The 23,354-nt window shown below is 36.0% G+C and overlaps 1 protein-coding gene across 3 annotated transcripts in view; it reads right to left on the bottom strand.

Annotated features, from left to right (window-relative positions):
- The window catches only part of PARD3 (par-3 family cell polarity regulator), a 602,045-nt gene that overhangs the window by 217,251 nt on the left and 361,440 nt on the right, over positions 1 to 23,354 (bottom strand). For all 3 annotated transcript variants that reach the window (XM_087712541.1, XM_087712540.1, XM_087712538.1), the window contains exons 12-13: positions 17,010 to 17,048; positions 1,042 to 1,230 (exon numbers count right to left, since the gene is read on the bottom strand). In XM_087712541.1, the coding sequence (XP_087568667.1) occupies positions 1,042 to 1,230; positions 17,010 to 17,048 (228 nt within the window). The remainder of the gene's footprint in view (positions 1 to 1,041; positions 1,231 to 17,009; positions 17,049 to 23,354) is intronic.

Below are 23,354 nucleotides of genomic sequence, written 5' to 3'. Positions count from 1 at the left end.
TTTTATGACTTTTAGATGCAAATAATCTCCTATAACAACAAAAAAGAAGATATGCTAGGAATACTTATTTGTGCTTTCACAGATTATAAATACAAATTTGACATGTGTAATGAAATCAGTTCATCACATTTATTTCTTTTCCTGGTCCTTTTTGCCTTGAGATAAAGGTCAAAAGTGATCTTAGTAGACCAAAGGTGTCAAACTTGTGGCGTCACATTGCTGTCACGTGACTTTTGTGGCATTTTTTCCATTTGTGAAACTGGGGTGGGCCTGTGTGTGACGCATCCAGCCCATGGGCCACCATGTTTGACACCCCTGTGGTAGACAGACACTGTAAAAAGGAGATGCTGACAGATTGAAATACTTCTATTAATGTAGCTTTACAAAAAGTAGAATTGGTTTATAATGTTTTATTTCCTGTCTGTCTACACCATAAGGGTGAAATCAATCAGATTGATCAAAACAAGATTCTCCCACCATTTTTTTCATAGCCCAAACTACTAGAGAGGATCTCTTCTGAATCTCTTGCTCTTCCTATTTTGCTGTGCTTTCTCTTATCTGTTTCCTATACATCATTCCCCTAACTGCTTTTTCCCACATACCATTACACACTGACTGGAATCACCCATTATATTAAACCTTGTTGATCAAAACCCTTAGTGGAGGGGTGTCAAACTCGTGGACTACGGGCTAGATGCATCATGCACTAGCCACCCTCACCCCCATTTTAGCGAAGAGGAAAAAAGTCATGATACATCACGTGGCGACAATATGACACACTGCAGGTTTGACATCCCTGCCTTAGTGTTTTGCTTTAGCAAAAGCATACTGTCTATTGGACATATTACAAACCTAAACTATATGATATTTTATTTGGAGCATCAAAAGAGGAGATAGCATTTGCTGAATCATCATACTAATTATTCAAATGTAAAACTGGAAAATGGAGGAAGTAACGATGCATAACAGGAAATCAATAGTGGTTTGCCTAAGAGATGCTGGATTATGGAACATTATCTGACATGTCTGAAATATACTTGCCTTAGAAGCTGCTCCGCCATTAATAATGGACTTCACAAAGATGCCAAGGTCTGCATGATTCTCTTTTGACCGGTTACCTTTCACACTGACACCAAGTCCAGCTGAACCAGAATCATTAAGTGGAACCTCAAAAGTCAGAAATTCTCTGGTGCCATCAGCGGTAAGAACAAGATCCTCTTCTTCTGGTTGCTGTTAGGAAAAATTCAACATGGTATTTTTTTTCTTTAAAAAAATCTTGTTTGCAATAATTCTTCACTACAACTACATAATATTTTGAAAAATGGTGGCAGTACAATACTTCTACTGTAATCCCTATTAACATTCTGTAGGGAAATTTGTAATAATGGTACATCTGCCAGCACTGTCAAATAATTCCTAGAACCAGATGTGGCAGTCTGCGTGTATAAAAACAGAGTGGGGGGGAAATGGCTGTGTGTATGAGAGAAAGAGAATATATGCACATGGATTTAAATGTGGTGCTTTCTGGATTATTACAAAATACAACTGTTTAATTCCTGAACAGGAAAATATTATTGGATGCATTAAGCCTAATGTTCTGGAAGTTCATTTGTCCTTTGAAATAGTGGCATTTGAATATCTATGTTTTCTAAGCAGCAAGAAAATTACAAAGAGCAAGCAAATGGATACATAACAATTAGTCATTTGTGCAGTTTTTCTTTTTCAGGTAGGACTATTAATACTATTCAAAGAAGTGACAGAAAAAACCACCTAAAATACAATCAGGTAACAGCAAATCCTTTTACTGTGAGCATCAGAAAAATTCTATGCAATACTACTACTGCCAGTATAATTTTCTTTTGTCTACTCTCTTTTCACAACTGTTCTCTTTTCACACACTCTACCTTTGTTCCTTTAGTATGCTGCCTTAGATCCAAATAAATAATAAGAGATATCCGCCCTTCTGAGTACTGCCTACAGACAGAGGCATCAAACATACAGTGACGAAGATAAGATATATGCCGTTTTGCTACTGTATTTTAAACATTAAGCACTCTCACACTCTACATATTGTCATGTTGTGAATACATTTGCTTTTGAGCGAGGTAAGACTGGTGAGCAATGATTCGCTGCCTTAGCAAGGAAACTGTGCAGATGTAGCCATTAAAGTGTCGCTAGATAATATCAATGTATTTATTTAAGAAACTTATACGTGTCTTCTTTTTGAGAGACGTTTTTCTACTGTATGTGATGTGTTTTCTTTGCTAACATCAAAGAGAAAATGATGACTCAATTCAACAGTGGATCCACATTTAAAATCAGAACTAGAGAGTTCCCTTCTGCACTCTCTGCTTGCAAAAATAAATCTGAAGGAAAAAATGATTTTTCTCATTAAAGCAAAACACTACTTTGTTAAGGATCAATACACTCCTTTGTATTGCCTCTTTATGTCATCTGCTTGATTATAGGAACACACACAAATGCAGACAGAAAGAGATTTGGGGAAGGGTGGGTCGGAGGCAGTAGTAAACCAAATCACAAAGCTTTTTTAAAAATTTTCCTTCAAAAGGGATTTTCTGCATCCTGCCCCAAGTTGTGCATCAATAAATTCAATTATTAAATAAATTATCTTCCTAAATCCATGGTTTGACCTAAGCTTAAACTATAATTTTAAACAAAACATAAGAAAATATTAATATATTAAATATTCAGATCCAGGGACAATAGCTTATTTTTTTAAAAAGGAATATAATAAGCAATAATAATTGCACAATGTTTTGGAAGGAAGAAATTCTGAGTTTGGCAGAGCTAATATTTCAAAATATTAAAGGATCTCTAGAAGGCAGGAGAAGGATTTTTATATGACATAATGTTATGGTCCTTAAATCAGAGAATGAACAAACCATAACTAATTTATAATAATATTAAGCAACAATTTATTTATTTATTTATTTATTTATTTATTTATTTATTTATTTATTTATTTAGTGGAAGCTGCATTTTATTTGAAAATCTTTTTTTTTTTGCTAACATACATTTTTACAACTTTTTAAACAAAAATAGAATCTGCAGAGACAATGCAGCAAATATGCTTAATTCATGTATAGAATTGCTTTCATGCCCCAGATTATTCTCCTGTTAAGGCTCCAAATGCCACCTAAAACTGATAGGATGTATTTACATATAGCATCGATCCACAGTGCGGTTTTCAAATTCACCTAAGAACAAGATCCTTTGCTTTGAGGATCCAGGGCACCAGGAAGTCATCCTGAAACAAGATGTGATGGCACTTCCCCTGGATAACTTCATGGTTTGGGTTGCCCATAGCAAAGGTCCGACTTCCCTTATATTTTCATTCTCTTTCTTGCTACATGACTCAAATGCATAAAAGACGCCCCACCCCCCACATTACACCAAAACTGTCCGTAGTTGCTTGTTTCATTTTTTTTTTTCTTTTATACAAAGAAGGAAAGTCTTTGGAAGTGAAAGCAATTCCTCACATTCATTTGGAAAAGGCTGTTATTTATTTATTGTTAAAGTCAGTTATAGCAGGAATGATTGAAAGGTATAAGTACTATTTGAGAATCGGACTTAAAAGTCTAAAACGTAATAGAATTTTCTGTTTTCTTTTCATGGAACAAAACAGTACTTAGAGTAATTATATTAACATTGGCAATGTGTAGCTGTAGGCAGGGATTCAAGATAATTCAAAATACCATTCAATGAAATAATTCTGTACCATAGGTACAGAAGTATAATTCTGTACGATAGGATATGGTAAAAAGCTAAGGCACAACATATGTGGTATTTTACTAAAATTTGAGCCTTAGAGAATAGGCTGTACCAAAATTACAGAATTACAATGGCCTAAAACATAAATGTTGCAAAAACACACTTAGCTAGTTATTTAAAGCAAAAAAATATTAAGAGTTAAAATTAAAAATGACTAAATTTATATTCTGTCATTAACTGACTTTGAGCAGATAGTCAACACACTGGAGAGTAATTACACCTGTTGTCAAAGTTGATAATTGAATTGGTATTCAATATTTATTTTATTTTAAATACTTGCTGTATAATTTATTGAATTTTATTGAAAGGGAACTTGAGATGGAAAACAACAGAATTATGTTTTAAAACTATTTTAAAATATAGAGCACTATATAGAGCAGCTTTAAACCACTGGAGATGGGGGCTATATTTGCTTTCCTGATACTCTGAAAGTTTTTACAGGTGAATCTCAGAGCCTTATTACAGTAACTTTCTCCAAACTTACATCTGTGACTGCCATAAATCTCAGTTGCAAATTACATTTGGACTGAATAAGATGGAAGGGAAGGGGAGGGGAAGAAGAGAGTGGGGGGGAGAGACGGGGAAAGTGTGGGAGAGGAAAAGGGGAGTCTATTTAAAGAAATTAAAATAATAATGAGGCCAGGAGCTACTTTCTCATATTTAAGATTGTTTAAAAAATAAGTTAAGCACCATCAAAATTGTGAAATGTGGCATTTGTAATGTAGCAGTTAAAATATTACACCATAACCTTTTGCAATAACTTCCATTTGATCTTGATATGCTTTAAATTAAAAACTTCAGTGTGTCAATCAAAACAGGTTGATACAATTTTGGCGATTTAATGAACTGCAGAAGAAATTTATTGCATCTTGTTTTATCAACAGAAATAAAATAAAACATCCCCATCAATTTATTTAGTGCAATGATTGAAAACACAATTCAGCTCCCTCAAGAATAGTATCATGCCACATCTGAAACAATTACAGGTAGTAACTTAACAATACTCTGCTTAGAACTGCTGTTCTAAGAAAAAGTCGCTCAGCTGAATGAAGCTGCTCAAGTATATAATTTTCAATAAAATTTGGTGAGTGATAAAGCTGTATAGGTGACTTCTCAGTCTTAAATTAAAATATGCCATTGATACCCACAGCACTGGCATGTAGGGGTGAATTTTGGAACTGTCTTATCCCCCAGCTCACGCCTAAGATAGCCCACACATTTCCACATTCACTCCACGTTACTTTTGCTTCCTATGCCTTGTTGTATTATTCTTATCTTTCCTCCATTCTTGCTTGGTAGCCCTTCCCAGCAGGTGAAATATGTATTGATACACAGGAAATGTCAGTCAGAAGGTGAAAATAGCATCTCCATGCCGCTTTTGTCATTTTTGACTGACGTAATGGACACCAGTCTGACAATCCACATTGTACTTACACAACTTTTTACTGGCTAGCTTGTTATAGGGCAAATTTGCCTTCTAGAAATGTTCCTCTATTTTCCCCTCAAAGCAGAAAGGCACAAACATATTTCCAAATGGCCATGACATTTCTCATTCAGTCAAAAAGATGGCAGATATATTGAAGTACAAATGGAAGAGAAACCTGTGTGGATGGAACAGATTTTTGGTACACTGAATCTGGCCATCATCTAAAGCTGGACATTAACCAAATACTGCCTAATAAATTGCATCAACCTCTTAATATGCCATTTTGAAGAGAGAAAGAGAACCAAGTTTCTATGCTGGGTGTATGACCATAATGAAGATTTGATTTGACCAACTAGGCAAGTCATTAAAAAAAACCAATAACAACTCTAGTTTAATATAGCGACATGGATTTCTTTTTAAATTTCTTGCAGAAGCTGTTTATCAGCCAGAACTAAGTTGAACACATTTCAGGCCTCTGCACTCTCTCAAGCAGAGTTTGAGAGGGTAGGCTACAGAAGACAGGACAGAGTTAGAACAACATAAATCCAATATATGAGTTGAAATGCAATTATTATCAGTATATGATCTGTCTTTCTCTGGAGAGCTCTTCTCTCAGCCTAACCTACTTCGCTAACAACTACATCTCAGCCTAATTTACCTCACACGTCTGTTGAGAGGATGAAATGACAGCCTCAAGTATATCTGTCCTGTGGAGAAGGGTATACAAATGTGATAATTGGATTTTTAGGGGATAGTCTGGGCAAATCCAGGCTTGTAATTCTCCTGTGATAGTTATACCCCAAACTCTTTGTTTGACAGGCAAAGCACATGAACAAAGCTCATGAGATTTCTACTCTCTCCCCCACCCCCTCAGCTAGACTTCTATGACTTTACATTCAGGATATACTGACTTTGATTTGTTCTGGCAGAATTCTCTTCAAACGGTACTCAAAGCTACAGAGGGAATAGTTCTATTTTGCTCAGAGTATTCCCTAGCCAGAAAATGCATGAGCTTTTTCCATCTCAAAGTGCATCCCATGATGTGCTGCATTAAGATTTAAGTTAAAGATTGTCCTCCTCTTCTAGCAAGGACTTATAGTGACCCCATGAATTCTGAATAAAATCTAACGAGTCATACATGGTACTTGAAATAGGTACAAATGAGAGGAGGAAAGGTTTGAACCAAGCCTGTAAAGATGCAAAGATCTACTCTTGATACCAAAATATAGCAGAAAGTCATTCTGGCTGGGAATTAATGTTTTCCTGTGTGAAAAACATTATGCTGAGAAAGTTAAGAGAGTTAGCTTAATGTTATAAATGGCTAAAGGAATGTTTTATTGAGTTGCTGTTTAAGCAATTACCTAGTAATAATTAAAACATGAAGCAGTTTGGAATATCTGTGTTGTCACACATAGTGTGCATAACCTAAGCAATGCAAGACAAATTACATTGACTTAAAAGAAACTTTCCACTTCTACAATGATGTCAGGTACAAGGTATTATCTGTTATTTGTTTTGTTATCCAACTAAATAAACTAATTACTTGATTGAGTGGACACATATTCATATCCAAGTTACTGCTACTTCAGAATTTTAGACAAGAAATAAATAAAACAATTGAAGGTAATCTCAACATACACCCACATATTGAGCCCAAAGTTGAATGGGTTAAATGAGTTTTGCTAAATTTAAGACCTTTCTTGCTACAGTTGTTAAGTGAATAAGTGTAGTTGTTAAGTTAATCACATGCAATCTGGCTTCCCCATTGATTTCGCTTGTCAGAAAGTCACAAAAGGTGAACACATGGTACCAGGACACTGCAACTATGATAAATGTGAGTCAGTTGCCAAGTGACTGAATTTTGATCGCATGATCATTGTGATGTCCTAATGGTTGTAGGTGTGAAAAACAGTCATAAGTCACATTTTACACTGCCATTATAATGTGGAACATCATTAACTGAACTGTAAGTCAAAGACTACTATAATCCTGAGATACTAACATTTTGCCAAATGGAACACAAAATAAAATCAAGAGAACAATTGGTAGGAAGGATAAAGATTATACTTGGAATGATTATCTTCTTATTTACAATTATTAGAAAAAATTAAAGGCATAGTTGTGACTCCTTTTGTTGTACATTTTTTAAATTTCCTAAGACTGCAATGATATTTTCTAAAGAACTATTCTCGAGTTATGTAGGATGGCAACTCAGTATGATTTATTTCTAATAGACATGCATAGGATCACACTGTAAATCAATTCTGCATAGGCACTGAAGACAAAACTCTGGAATATGTTTCATGTTGATATCAGGCAAAACTCTCAAACAGATTATTAAGCTGTCACAACTTTTTGAAAAGAAGACATCACTTGACAGGAAGCTACATGGCTTTATCAAGAGTAATTACTCCAAGCAACCTGATCTTTTCCAATAGTCTGACTAGTTTAGTTGACTTCAGAAAGGCAATGAGCATAGTTGATTTCAGCAACGCATACTGTAAAGTCTCCTAGGAAATTTTAATGGAGAACATGATAAGGGCTAGAGCAGTGTTGGTCAACCTTTTTGGCATGTGCGCGCCAGCTATCTGGTCTTCTGGTTTCTGGTGCATATGCACACATGAAGACCAGCTTGCTGGTGTGCATGTGTGCACTGTAAACTGGAAGATCATTTTCCCAGCACGCGCAGGCACACTGGGCAGCTGCTCTTCCGGTTTACAGAGCTCCCACATACGTGAAGACCAGCTGGCTGACCTGCCATAACCCGAAGAGCAATGGGCAATGTCATGCGTGCCTAGAGAGAAAGCTCTGCATGCCACTTCTGGCACACATGCCATAGGTTCACCATCATGGGGCTAGAGTATATTATCATTAAATAGATGGTTGAATGATTGTAGTTAAAAAAATAAATTAGTGGTTCTGTATCAAACTAAAAGGAACTGCTAATATGTTTACAAATGATGTGTGATTATGAAACACCTTTGAGGATACTATTAAGATTCAATAGGAAGAGTGCCTTCTCAATCTCTGATAGCAAAAAAACAAGAATCTGATTTGTTTTCTAACAAGTTTATTAAAAGGCTTTTGTGGGCTGCAGTTTACTTCATCAGACACATGAAATATGCAGACTAATGTTAGATTTAAATTAGGTAAGGCTGGGGCGAATGGAGGAGAGACTGAGATGATTTCAACAGGGAAAAATGTTTTAAGTCCTACATTTGGGGAGAATAACATAGGGTGTGGGATATTATATTGGGCAGCAATCTATGTTTTTTTTTAAAAAAATGAGTATCTTGGTGCATCACAAACTAAAGGACACGATCCACACATTGAGCCAGCACTGTGAGGTAGCTGCAAATAAGAGACTCTAGAAAGAATGCAGAGAAGAGCAACAAAGATGGTTAGGAGACTAAAACATATAAAGAATGTTTGCTGGAATTGGCTATGTCTAGTTTAATGAAAAGAAAGACTAAGGGTGATGGCAGTGTTCCAATATCGCAGGGGTTGCCACAAAAAAGAGGCAGTCAAGCTATTTTCCAAATCATGTGACGGTAGGACACAAAGCAATGGGTGGAAACTAATCAAGGAGAAAAGAAACTTAGAACTAAGAAGAAGTTTTCTGACCGTTAGAACAATTAACCAGTGGAACAACTTGCCTTCAAAAGTTGTGAATCCTCCAACACTGGAAATTTTGAAGAAGGTATTGGACAACCATTTGTCTGAAATGCTATAGGGCCATGATGGTGAACTGCATCCCCCGGCACGCGAGCTTTCAGCATGTGCATGCCAGCTAGCTTATTGACGGTCTTCCAGAGGGCCGGGAGAGGCTCCAGAGCTTGGGGAGGGTGAAAAACAGGCCCAACGGACCTACCAGAAGTTTGTTCTGGTTGGCCCATTGGACCTATTTTTTGCCCTCCCCAAGAGCCAAAGGCTTTCCTGAAGCCTGGGGAAGACGAAAATGACTTCCACCCCACCCCGGAGGAAATACCAAGCTCAGCTTGGAGGCGAGTAGTGCGGCACGCATAGGGGGAGGAATGTGGGTGGGGTTGTGCATGCAAGCACATGTGAGGGGGTTGCTTCGCATTATAGGTGCCGGCACGCATGCACACTATTGTATATGCGCCCTCGCATTTTTGGCATCCAACAACAAAAAGGTTAGCCATCACTGCTATAGGGTTTCCTGCCTGAGCAGGGGGTTGGACTAGAAGACCTCCAAGATCCCTTCCAACTCTGTTATTCTATTCTATATGCAATTCTAGGCTATATCAACTGGAATACTGACAAGATCAGAAGAAAGCACTTCTCTAGTCTGCTTTGCTCAGATTCAAGCTAGAATACTGTAGAAAAGTTACCTGGCAACCATTAGTAAAACATGAGCCCAACTCAAGAAAACAAGAAAGCATGAGAAAGATGGTTCTACCTTGACACTCTTGGGAATAAGTGGGAAAGGAAAGAAACACTGTCAAGCTTGCAATATTTTGTTATTGTAGCCTATATGTATAAAGTAGAATTCATGTATTTCTTGTGGTACTCCCTTGAAGGAAAGGCTTCAGGACTGATATCTAAAGGTAAAGTTGCCCAGCAATGGAGCAGATTGTCTCAGATGATGCTGGATTCTTTAATAGTGAGGTGCTGAACTAGGCAAGGGGTTGAACTAGCAGCCCAACTCCAAATATTATGTGATAATATGAATGCAAATTTAATATAAAAAATAAATGTACTTCCAGAACTATGCCATCAAATTATCTTGATTCAAACACAGCCCGTGATACTCATCCACAAAGAAACAAGTGTATGTGATTAAATAGCTGGAACACTTTACGGTGCATTCAGAGATGCACTACAGCGCTAACAGTTGCTCTCAAATTAAGCACAAATAAAGGATCATTCACCAACACTCCGCTGATTAATTCCGAGATTCAAATTAAGCAGCGAACAGATAATGTGTGTTAGATAAAACTATTCCTGAGGGGTAATTGCATTAGTTCTAGGCATTATTGTTCCCAATAACCTTTGCATAAACAGCTACAGAAAGAAACTAAACACATTTGGGGGAATGAATCCCTCTTTCCCATCTTCTAAAAGCTATTTTAGAAAAAGATTTCACTTTAAAAATCTGAAACCATTCAACTCCCACCCAAATGGATGTACCTCCTATTTAACATGACCGCTTTCTCATTATTCAAAGACAAAAGACTGCATTTTCCTTTCTCTCTCTAAAAGCAATAACATTCCCAATCAACACAGAGAAAGCGTCTGCCAGCCTCATCAGCAACTAATATCTCCCTATTTGGTAATAGGAAACCAATTCCAAACAATATGATATGATAAAATAAGCATTCGTCATATGCAATGTTCACATTTTGAAATAAACCAGGTGGTTACCTTTGCCAAACCGTGTTAGTCAAGCAACGTCAATCTCAGTGCAGTTTAAAATAACAGTACCGAGAGTTAAATGGTTAAAACATATTGTTTTCTTACAATATCACTTTGGATTAAAGTCAGTGGTTTCAACCTCTCGATTACTCATCATTTATTACTGCTTAATGGCAACAAAAATGGCAAAGAGCCCTGCTTAAATGCCGTGATCAAGATGCACCATTGACCATCTGAATAAATACATGTCTCATAACCTAAATTTGTGACTCCTGTGAGATGTAGGCTTTTAAAATGAAACTGCACAAATTTGTAAAGACGGTTTCAATCAATCTTAGTCAAAACATCCAGACTGATATTCACTTATTGCAAAGGTGGGTTCCATATTACCTTCAGTGAGAATGCTTAAGAATTAGAGAGCAGAAATTCAACAAATCAGGAGGACACCAAGGAGAACGTTGGGAAGAGACTTGATTAAAATTCCCATTATTCCTCGGGAGAGCTTACATCTATCAATAGGGTAACCAGAAACAATCTGCCACTAAAACCAAAACCATGTGTCAGAGCGTCAAATGAATCTGTCTCACAAAACACACACAAAAATATTTTGTTCTCTGACACAATCACGCTCTTTCTCTTTGTAAAAGTCAGGCCTTACTAAGAGGTGAAATGAAGCCAGCTGCTTTCAAAGAGATAAATCTGGACGGACAGCCAGCTGAGGAAAGGCCTACATTCCTTTACTTGTTCATCCTGGTTAGTATTGAAAGCTTCCATCTAAAATATGAACGATGCAAGAGAATAGGGCCCAGACAGTGACTGTGGCTACTTCACAGAACTTTATTCCAAGGACCCCTGTCGGTTTAGAAGACAACCAGAATATAAATGGCATCGATGCTTATTCCAGAGAAGTTACTAATTGAGGAGGGAAGAGTAGAGGAAACAACTATCCTTTCCCACCTACCTAGATGGCAGTTTCTCTGTGGTCACTTTTGCGTATTTATATATTATGTGATAGGAAGTTAGTAAGAGAAATACCTCATTACTTTCCTATAGTTTCTATTCCACGATGGCTATATGAAAGACAGGTCTATCTACCGTCTGTTTGAAATAATAGAACTCAATTTATGCTAATATGAATTTTACTTTGTGGGATAAATTAGAGATGCAAACTTCATTATACAGCGAAGTGAACAAATGATGCTTAGAATTTTTCTTCAAGCAAAGTTTAATATTTGCATTATAATTTTATGTAGATTTGATCTACACACAATCCTATTAATGTGGGTGACCTTAATTGCTTCCAAAATGTCCCTCAGATCATACTAGGGAGGTTTTAGGATCTAAACCAACCTATTCTAATGTTGGGTTCCATGCTTTACATAGCTTATGAGACAGTTTTTCAAGAAACTCTTGTTTGGATGTAAAACCATGGATCTCTCGACCCATTATTTTTCATTTCTTAACTGACTCTGCATTAAACATATTACCCTGGTTAAGTGTTATCCTTTATCTTGTCTAAGTAGTAAGGTCACCAATATCATGTCACCCCTAGTGCTTCTTTTCATTAAAATAGATATACCGAATTCCAGCAGTTGTTATCAATGACATTCCCTTCATAAATAATCTCAATGCTTGGGCTTATTGACTCCCCCCAGCCCACTTTTCTGGTTGAGTCTCAGCTTGCCTGTATATATTGCCTGAGAAACCTAGAGTATACATTCTTTGAATATGCTAGTTATAAGTCTTAGTAACCAGTAAGTAGTAAAATATTGCATGCAATTTTTTGTATATGCAATAGATAAACTATATCATTTAATGATATTAAATGATAAATGCACAGCAATCTCTTGCAATGCATCTGGAAATTCAGCTCATTGTGAAAAGTAACATCAAAAATATATTTTCTTTTCATTCTCCTGGATTCCCAGGGGTCCACTAAGACTCAATCACTGAAGCTAATATCTGTTGGCAAAGTATTCTCAAACCACTATAGGTGAAACTAACAAACAGGTCATAGGTTGAGAAAAACAGAGAAAAATACAACTCAAAATGCAAAATAATTTGTTGACTTTGAAAAACAGGACAAAGGTTAATTGGCATATATTTCTCATATCATAATTAACAATTTATTTACACACACTGAAACAAGATTGAGATAATTATCCCGAAACAGAAATGCAATGACAAATTACTGGTTTTTTATATTGCAGTTGATCTCTTACACATTAAAATAATCAACATGCTTTAAGCAGAAGGTTCATCTGTTCCATTTTAGATTGAATTCTTTAGAACATAGATTCTGAACTGCCATATGGGAAATCCACAAAGCCAAAATGATAGCAACACAGAAAGTGGGCTAACTGGCTGTATTTTCTCTAGAATATTTTAATAGGCAACACATTCTCAGTTGGACTAGCACTCCATGCATTTTAAGTATGATTTAAAAAAAAAACCTTACTATACTTCACTGGTATTTCAAAAAGGAAATATGGAACATCTTTCATTGTCAGTTTAACATAGTGGTTCCCAAACTTGGCAACTTTAAGACTTGTGGACTTCAACTCCCAGAATTCTCCAGCCAGCAGAGCAGAATTCTGGGAGTTGAAGTCCACAAGTCTTAAAGTTGCCAAGTTTGGGAACCACTGGTTTAACAGATCACTTTCATTTAGCTCAGGCATTCTTATAGTCTTCTTGAGTGCAAGCCACAGCAGGTGGCATCACTGTACAGACCTCAGTTCTCTAGAAAAGCTAAACAATGCAAGATCTGGTGAACACTGAATGAGATACAACCATGATTACAAAATTATCGGATATCAAGTTTGACTCATGGCATCATTTTCCTTTTATGTGAGTGCAGTTAGAAACCAGTGGTAATTTGAGCAGTCTGAATTCCTGGCTTGTATATGATTCTCTCCCTGCGTAGATTTTTTTCCCCTGATTTTGGAAAACTGACAACAAAACTGACTACCTTTTCTAAGATGGAGCATGCATGAGAACCCCTGTTCAGCATAAAGCTAATATAAATATTTCTCATTTAAAAAAAAAAACGAAACAGGCTGTAAAACAGATAATGGGAGATTTGTAGAATAAGACATGTAAAATTATGTTAATATAGTTTTACAATAAAATAGAATTAAATCATCAATTAAATCATCTGGTCAGGTTTCCCATCAGGTCAACTGGGAAGGCTGACACATCTACATATATTTTGTGTTGGGTTATGTTCACTGCTTCAGTTATTTGTAATAATAATAAAGGCAGGATATGAACAAGAAAACAAATTCCGCCCCACTTAACTATGGCAAGGTATTCCTTCTCAGATATATTCTAATTTAAACCATATTCAAAACTGGTATGTGATTGATGTTCTCTAATTAATTGAATCGCAAGATCTGATCCCAGTCCCTGGGTCTCAAAATCTCTGTACCAGGTTCCCTATAAAAACAGAGAATAAGAAAATAAAATTTTATTTCAAGGTATCTTTCCTTTGTAATTGAGTGGGGCTATCTTGGTGTAAGACATAAACAATATTTGCTATTTATAGCAATAGCAGTAGACTTATATACCGCTTCATAGGCCTTTCAGGCCTCTCTAAGCGGTTTACAGAGAGTCAGCATATTGCCCCCAACAATCTGGGTCCTCATTTTACCCACCTCGGAAGGATGGAAGGCTGAGTCAACCCTGAGCCGGTGAGATTTGAACCGCTGACCTGCTGATCTAGCAGTAGCCTGCAGTGCTGCATTTAACCACTGCGCCACCTTGGCTATGTAGGTTGGTGACTTGAGCCTTTGGATAATTATTTTCTATTCTCAAGTGCCACTGTAGAGTTTATAATGCTCAGCCTTCTAAATCCAATGAATCAAAGTAAAATTTTATAAAAGTTCATAACTTGACTCAGTCTTCCATCTTTCCGAGGTTGGTAAAATGAGGAACCAGATTGTTGGGAGTAATATGCTTGCTCTGGAATATATACCACTTACAAGTGCTGTAAAACACTATGAAGTGGTACAAAAATCTAAGTGCTATTGCTTACTTACAATTGGCATAAATGAGTTTAAAAATGAGTTTAAATGAGTTTAAAACAAGTGTTGCCTTTTAGTGATGTCACGGATATTGTCCAAAATTTGCCAATACACTGTATTCCTTTCATTATACTATGCTCTACAATGATCTCATTATGAAAATTCAAGTGCAAAAATGCTACTCCATAAATATTAAAGGTATACTTTTATTTTTTGTTCAAAGTAAAGTTTTAAAGTGGTTCGGTTTCACCCCAAATTTGCCCCTTTCAGCATATACTGCTAAAACCTTGAAAGATTGTGTAGGGGGAGAAAAAGCAAACACTAAGTTTTTGTGTGATTTTCCCAGCGTTTCTACTGCTAGTAGTTCAGCTTTGCTTTCTTCTGCTGTCAGCCTCATGACAGCAACACTCACCATTAACAGCACAAGAGAGACTACAACAGTGGTTTAAAAAAAAACTGTAAGAAACTGAAGGATCTGACAACTAGAAACAGAAAACCTAAATGGGGAATCATGTAGAACCAAACAGGGAGGGGAATGGAATCCACATGTGACACACTGTGAAACAAGTTCAGCATTCTGGCTTCTATTTGATATGCAGAATGGATTTAAAGAGAAGGGAAAACATGTCATAAGTATATTTTCTCTAACAGATACTTATTGGCATACAAAATAGGAGATATTTATATATATATATATATATATATATATATATATATATATATATATATATATATATATATATATATATATATATATATATATATATATATATATATATATATATATATATATATATATATATATATATAATTATTATTATTATAATATAGAACAGTGGCTCTTAATATGTGTCTGGGAGTCCATGGGGCTCCCAAGACCCTTTCAAGGCCCACAAAATCAAATAAATAAATATTTTACATTTTATCAGTTTTAAGTAAATATTGATACATATAATCCACTTAAAGCTCTTTAGATCCTCCCTCATTTTAAAGAACGTACAGTGAAAATGGCATGAGATGAAATGTTTGAGAACCAGATTTAGAGAACACGATTACTAGCATAGGACATCCCTGAAATACACGTCACAGAATGTAGAGGAAACCCAGCTCTTAATACATGCAGGGCTTTAAGGAAATCCTTGGTGCATCAAAGGATAACAATCAAGTTTGCAATAAAGATTAAAAAATATAAGTCTTAGTTTGGCCAGATATATCTGACAAATTGGACTATATGGTTTTATTATTCACCTCCTAGCAGTGGTGGTTCAGTGGTTAGAATGGAGTATTGCAGGCTAAATCTACAATGTAGCCAGGCGTTAGATCCTGACCAGCTCAAGGTATACTCAGTCTTACCATTCTTCCAAAGTGGGTAAAATGAGGACCCAGATTATTGGGGGAAATATGCTGAGTCTGTAAACTGCTTAGAGAGTGCTGTAAAGCACTATGAAGTGGTATATAAATCCAAGTGCTATTGCTATTACAATTATTTGTCAGAACTAAACTCACCAACTTAATAGGAAAATTGTCTATGTGATTATATTTCGAGAGTCCTGCCTTTAATCTTCCCTGAAGAGTTCCTACCAAGGAACCACTACATTCTGAAATGTAGGAATGTAGAAATGTAGAATGAAATGCTTAGTCCCTTTGCTTTAGATTTACTTTAAAAGATAATCATTATGCCAGTGATGTGTCACAAGCGGCAATGTTTTTAAAGAGCTGGGGAAAATTGAAAACCTCTAGTAGTAATGTTACCAGTAAACATGGGCAGTGCCATGAGATTTTGAAAAGAAATGAACAGAGCTCTGTTTAAAATTCAAAAAATTGGTATTTATTACAGACCATATGGCTATTTTGAACATTGTAATTCTTATTAAAAAAGAAAAACCAATATCATGAACTTTCCTGCTTTAAATTTCTTATATAATTTATTAACAACTAGTTGATATCTTAATGAAGATCACCCACAGCTTCATAATAAATAGTTGGGAGTATTTTGTGAACAGGTATGCTGGGACCTGACTGGAGATGATAGACGTTGTAGTTCAATTTCAATTTTTTTTTTATACTTGTAGAAAGTTTGTCTACAGATGATCTCCAGGAAGTAGAAATATCATTTTTATCTACTTCTAACTTATTTATATAAATAATGTGTTTGGATATGCACATTTGAAACAAGGCCTAAAATCTAATTCCTAAAATTTTGCAGAATGTATGTGAATTATAGTAAAAATGTAGCATGTAACATGAAATTAAATTTCAGACTGGAGAGAGCCACCTGCAGTATACATTGTGAACAAAACTAATTTCAAAGCTACCTTTGATAGAGTACAACGACATTATTAATTCAAAACTCATTGCAACCCTCCTTGACATGTCAAAGACAAAATTCTTACCGTTTCCTTTGGAATTTGTGACTGGCTTGGTTCAGTATTCTAAAAGAAGTGGGGAAAAATGAAATAAGAACAAGGTTGGAAAAGGTATTTGCTTCAAAGGACAAGCACCCTGATAGCCAAAACCATTCATAGCTGTTAATACTAATAAGAAATCGTTCACCAACCAGTGATGCTAATCAATTTTAGTTAAAAGCTAGTTTAAAAATTCAAAAATTACTGATTAAACAGGCATGTGGGTCCAAGCAGAGGAAAATCTGTTTTTAAAAGACAGAAATAAGAACATTGTAGCATTTTTTCCATCTCCTTCCCTTAGGCTGGTTAAGGAACAATAATTGAAAACCCCATATTTAACTCATACACACAGTCTACTAATATATATTAATATATACAGTTATCTTAATGGATGCAGGTAGAGATAAGGGACAACTATTATGTAATGCAGATAATCCACCACTTACCACAGGAATTGAGCCCAAAATATCTGTTTTTAAACAAGACAGTTAAGTGAGTTTTGTTCCATTTTATGACCTTTCTTGCCACTTAAGTGAATCACTGCAGTTGTTAACCTATTAAACACATTTGCTAAGTAAGTGTAGTTGTTTCATGGTCTTTGTATGTCAGAAGATAGAAAAAGTGATTACCCCAATCGTCATAAATACTTGTTGTTTGCAAAGCATCTGAGTTTTGATCATGTGACTTGGGGATGCTGCAACAGTCATAAGGGTGAAAAATGTCACTTTTATCAGTGTTGTTATATCTTTGAATGGTCATTAAATGAATGGTTGCAAGTTGAGGACTATCTGTACACTCTTATCAAATAAACCTCAAAACTAGACCCAATAACCTCAGTGTCCTCAAAATTGAAACTTCTGAATGGTATGTCTTTTCAATCTATATTTTGGCTGGATGAATATAACATGTCCATGCCAAACATTGGATTAGCAAAGCATAATAGTTGGAATGGTTCATTGAATACAATGAAACACAAACTTCCCAATCCTATTTAAGGCTAGCCATAACAACTTCTTGTACTTTTCTTAAAGAAAATTAGGAGGCCAACATTCTTACAGCATACAGCATATGAAGAGAGAATCACTTGGCATAAAGCTGACAGTTTTTATAAGTGCAGAAAGAAGTACATCAACTTGCAATGAGATAAAGGAACAAATGAGATGAAATTTCATGGTGCTTATCGTCAAATTGCGGTCTGGTTTTTTAAACACTGTGCATTTTTTCCAGCACATTTCATGCAATTCTATGGTGTTTTTGCATTTTTTGAATACAAAATGCTAAGTAATGTCCAACTTTTCATTGAGTAATCATGTTTCCAGTAGTTTACAACTATGGTAGCCTTCCATTTTTCCCCAAGAAAAATCCTTCTTTTCGTCCAATAGTGCTTTTTTTAAGACTAGTAACAGAGGTGGGTTCCTACCAGTTCGCACCTATTCGGTAGAACCGGTTCGTCAAATCTACCGAAACGGTTAGAAGAGGTTCCACCAGTGGACCCGGAAAGCAGGCCACACCTACAGAAGAGGCTCCAAAATTTTTTGAAACCCACCACTGGTCCTTGGATATGATTATTCTACACTATCATGCTCATATTTATAAAACTCAGTGCCTCTGTGAAAGGTAAGGATGACTACTGTGTTTGTGGTGCAATCAGAACATTGCGTGTGTTGAAGTTGTTTTAACGCAAACCAAAGATGCCTTTTAAAAAACAAGTTTACATCCTATTCTTATGCATGCCAGTGCTGTGTGTGAGGTAATTTAAGGTGGTTCTGACAAGTGTCGTCGGCATCTTCATATCACATGGGCGGCAAGCCACTCCCATCCGGTCACATGGGCAGCAAGCCACTCCCACAAAGGAGGCCACACCCACAGAGTAGGTTCGAACAATTTTTGAAACCCACCACTGACTAGTAAGCATGGGATCTGGGAAGACTTTAGCATATTGTAAAGATGCATGAAATAAAGGAATACCAACAGCGATATTTCTGTTGTTTCCAGCACTGAAGTCAGCTCAAAATAAACCCATCAAAAGAAATTCAAAACTACTCTAAGAATAAGATTAAAAAATGGATGCCTCTTTTTCCAGTGAAAGAACACGAGGGAAAACACAAGGTATCTTTCACCCCAACATTAATATAAACCTTGAGAAGAGAATAATACTGCAGCCCAAGATATAGTATCTTCTTTTAGAATATAAACATTGGAAACCATTAATGCTTACTTTTCAATATAGTGAAACATTATGATCTTTATATTCTTCTGTGATTTGGCATTTTTCTCCAAGCAGCAGAAGAATTTAGACAGAGGCCCCGTGTGCAAAGTTTGTGCATTAGGCACATCAGAAATGATAAGACATCATTTTTCCAAATAATGCATTCTAAAAAAACACGACTAAAATACAAAATTGGTCAGATATCCTTGAAAACAGGGGGAGAAACTAAGGAAGAAGGAAATTTTCATCTAGAAGCATTTGGTAATGACAACAGGTGAAGACAGATGTTCCTCTCTTGTGCAACAGTTGAAGAGCTAATACACTATTTGAAATGTTATGTATCCCACAACTTATTTGTCAATGTCACCAACAATTCACTGCAATGGCTTATTTTCCTGTATGTATGCATCTTTAAAAGAATGACTGTGGAATCTCAGCACGTGAGTTGATAAAATAAAGCAAGGGAGGGAGAGGTAAAAATTTGGTAGAAGGAAGCAAATGAAGGGAAGGATGGAAGAAAGAAAAAGCGAGGGTGTTTTACAATACACTATTCCCATCTCTAACTTTCCAACAATTAAAGCAGCTATGTATTTTCCAAGGCTCATGAATAGCTTTAGAAACTGGCTGAAGTGAAATTATGTGGCTTTCAAAAGATGCAACTGTCCCAATGGTGCTTTTCCAAAGGCAATTGGCCTTTCTTAGATTCCCACCACCTTAAATATATTTTGCTTCTCATTCAAGAAACTTCTTCAGTTTCGCATATCTCTGTTAAGGCCAAACTGTTATTAAACTAACCCTCCCCCACCTCACCCCTCAACCTTATCCTTTTATTTGCTGTGTTCCTGCCATACTTTTTACCAGCTCACCATTCCATAATAGTTAACTTCATCTTGTTATGCTGTACAAGATGTGGTCCTAATAACCAATTGCTATAAGTAAAGAATATTTGGGAAATGTGACACATATAATGTATGTATGTGTACATATGTATCCATTGGATACCAAGATTAACAGCATGGAAAGAATACTGTTTTACTCTCTATCTCCCTCCCTCCCTCCCTCCTCTGGGTTCCTGGAGACCACTTGAATAGACCCATGGAATTTTTTTGTTAGCCTCTTGAGAAATGATTTCTCTTACCTTCTTCTTAGGACTAATAGAAAATGACTGACCTAAAGTCATTCAGCTGAATGACATCCAGGCTTTCAGTCATTCATCCTAAAGCAGGACATGTGATGGATTGTATTAAGGAGGTGGATTCCCAGGGGGGAGGGGCTACATTCCAGAAGAGTTAGAGGCAACTCAATCTGGATGTTATATGTGAGAAAAAGTGGATGAAGATAGCATCTCTCTAATAATTTGAAAAGTACAAGGCAGATGCAGGTAGTAGGCGCCTCAATCTTGCAAAATTTTCTCTCTATGTATGAAAACGATAAAGAACTTTAAAGAGAGTCACCAGGTAACTCATTCTTCGTATTGGTCTTGATAGCACCAGAACTCAGGATCTCTAGTTTCCAGCTAAGTGCCTTAAACACTGAAACAATATGCTTCTCTTTTATATTCTACATTCACACTTCAATACATTTATATTATATGTATTATGAAGCTCCTCTCAATCAAGCTTCAGTACTACAACCAAGACTATCAGCTTATTATGAAATGGGAACTTTTAATTAATTTCTGCTTACAATCAAGGGGGAATAACCTTTCAAAACCTCGGATGCTGACAATTACAAGAAACGAGGTCAAGAAGTACTTATTCATCATCAACATCATTATCAGTAGCAGCACATCGTACAGTAACTCTTTCCATCTTGAATATTAACCCATCTTCTGCTACTTTCACATGGTCTCTTCCAAAATACTGGCTCCTGGAGCCCAAATGAGTGGTGCTGCAGACTGGCAAAGTGAGTATAGTGAAGAAAACTTAAATCAACTGCAAAAGTAAACCCTTGACCTTGAATTTGTGACTATGCTTAATTCACACTTCAATATCGTCAAAGCATAGACACGCTTTTTGTCCCTTAATTCTGAGAATATAACACAAGTAGCCTATTCTGTCAATATTACAAGTAGGCTGAACTACACAGACTCAAGATAAAATTTCACAGACCAGTTATGACGGTTCAGCATTCAAGAGGTCATTACATCTAATTCTCCTCTGCATTTACCCTGTTCCATATTGCAGTTCAATTAAGTGTTGGTGTGTAGAATTATCTTTGTATCTGAAACAGGGTAGATTTGATTTAAATCAATTCAATTTAAATCATGATTTCAATCACTAGTAAAAAGGATTGATTTAAGTCAATTTAAATCATAATTTTTAAAGAGCAACTGTCAACTTTGTCTCGCAGCGTTTCCTCCTCTGACCTGCTGTTGATTCTCCGACAGTCCCAATATTGGAAATTCTACAGCCTAATGCTACATAACTAAGCTCCATTTCATGCTGAATAAACTAAATTATTAATGTATCTTAAACAAAAAACTATCTTTAGATATATTTTTACTCCAAAAGCATTTTTTTATAAAAATAGAAAAATCTGATTCAATTTTTTAAAAAAAATCCAATTTAAAATTTAAAAATCCATTTTTTAAAAATCTTCTATTCTGATTCACCCTTATCTGAAAGACTATTCCAACCTGGTTTTTCCCAGAAAGTGGACTTCAGTTCCTATAGTGGCCAAATGTGTGGGAAAGAGTTCAAATGTAATGCAACTGAAAAGCATCAGATTATCATTATTAAATCAATGGCCAAATTTAGTAACTTCCATATCTTCACCAACTAGATACTTCTTACTTTTTGTGGCAACTTCAAATTACCAGATAAGTGTCCTTACTATTGCTCATCTAGCTGGTCAATGGCAAGCCCTAAAAACAGTAATTTCCAAGTAATTTCTTCATTTATTTACTCTGGATTCCGTGCCTTTTCATTCCCAGAGTCTCTAAGCAACTTATATCCAGCCATAACTGTTTAAAATAATAATAATCCAAACATAGCAAAGAGCTTTCATTAGTTACATCATCCACTAGGATAGATCAATCATTGTTGTCTATAAATACTTTTTCTAAAGAACCGTGTCTTCACAGGTTTTGAGAAATCCAAATTGGAGAAAATAGTCCAGATACTGTACCTGGAGCAACCTATGGAGACTAGAAAAAGTGCAGAGAAGAGCAACAAAGATGATTAGGGGACTGGAGGCTAATACATATTAAGAATGGTTGCAGGAACTGGGTTTGTCTAGTTTAATGAAAAGAAGGATGACATGATAGGAGGGGTTGCCACAAAGAAGAGGGAGTCAAACTATTCTCCAAAGGATCTGAGGGTAGGACAAGAAGCAGTGGGTGGAAACTAATCAAGGAGAGAAGTAACTTAGAAATAAGGAAAAATTTCCTGACAGTTAGAACAATTAATCAATGGAACAACTTGCCTCCAGACTGGACGTTTTTAAGAAGATGTTGAATATCCATTTGTCTGAAGTGGTGTAGGATTTCCTGCCTAAGCAGGGGATTGGACTAGAAGACCTTCGAGGTCCTTCCAACTCATTCTATTCTATTCTATTCTATTCTATTCTATTCTATAAAAAGAAGGGTATAATTAAAAAGCTTTGAACAAGGGAACCCTATAGATGGCATTCCCAAAGTGGAGAAACCTTACAAGCATTGCCATTGAGACTCTTCCAGACAATTTCTGGAAATCTAGAGAAGGCAGATTCAAAGATATCCAGGTGTGTTGCCAGTTATATAGGGCAACTAGAATTCAAAATCTTAGGACAGTAGCCTAATTTTATATATAGGGATGAGGGGAAAAACATGAAAAATTCCATCAAGACAGAAACTATGCACATTCTCAGCCTTGGAGTGCCGAAAAACAGAAATTTTCTTAGTATTATTTCTGAACAGAAACCAAACCCAAACTTAATTGGTTCAACATCTCAAATTTCTAGAAGATCCATAAGGTTATAGGAACAAAGGAGGGGAAATGACTCTCATATTATTACAGGCCTTGTGTTTCAAATGGGCCTTGCTGCTTGAACTTGAATATAACTGGAATTTTTGTTTTAACTAAACATACTGTATTTTTCAGAATATAAGACGCACCAGAGTATAAGATGCACCAAGTTTTTGA

The sequence above is a fragment of the Thamnophis sirtalis genome, unplaced genomic scaffold (genome assembly GCF_051295495.1).
Source record: "Thamnophis sirtalis isolate CommonGarterSnake01/CBP01778 unplaced genomic scaffold, rThaSir2_p1.2 scaffold_4, whole genome shotgun sequence".
Taxonomy (NCBI): Eukaryota; Metazoa; Chordata; class Lepidosauria; order Squamata; family Natricidae; genus Thamnophis; species Thamnophis sirtalis.
The sequence above is the reverse complement of the archived record's forward strand: the minus strand, read 5'-3'. Positions and strand labels throughout refer to the sequence as shown.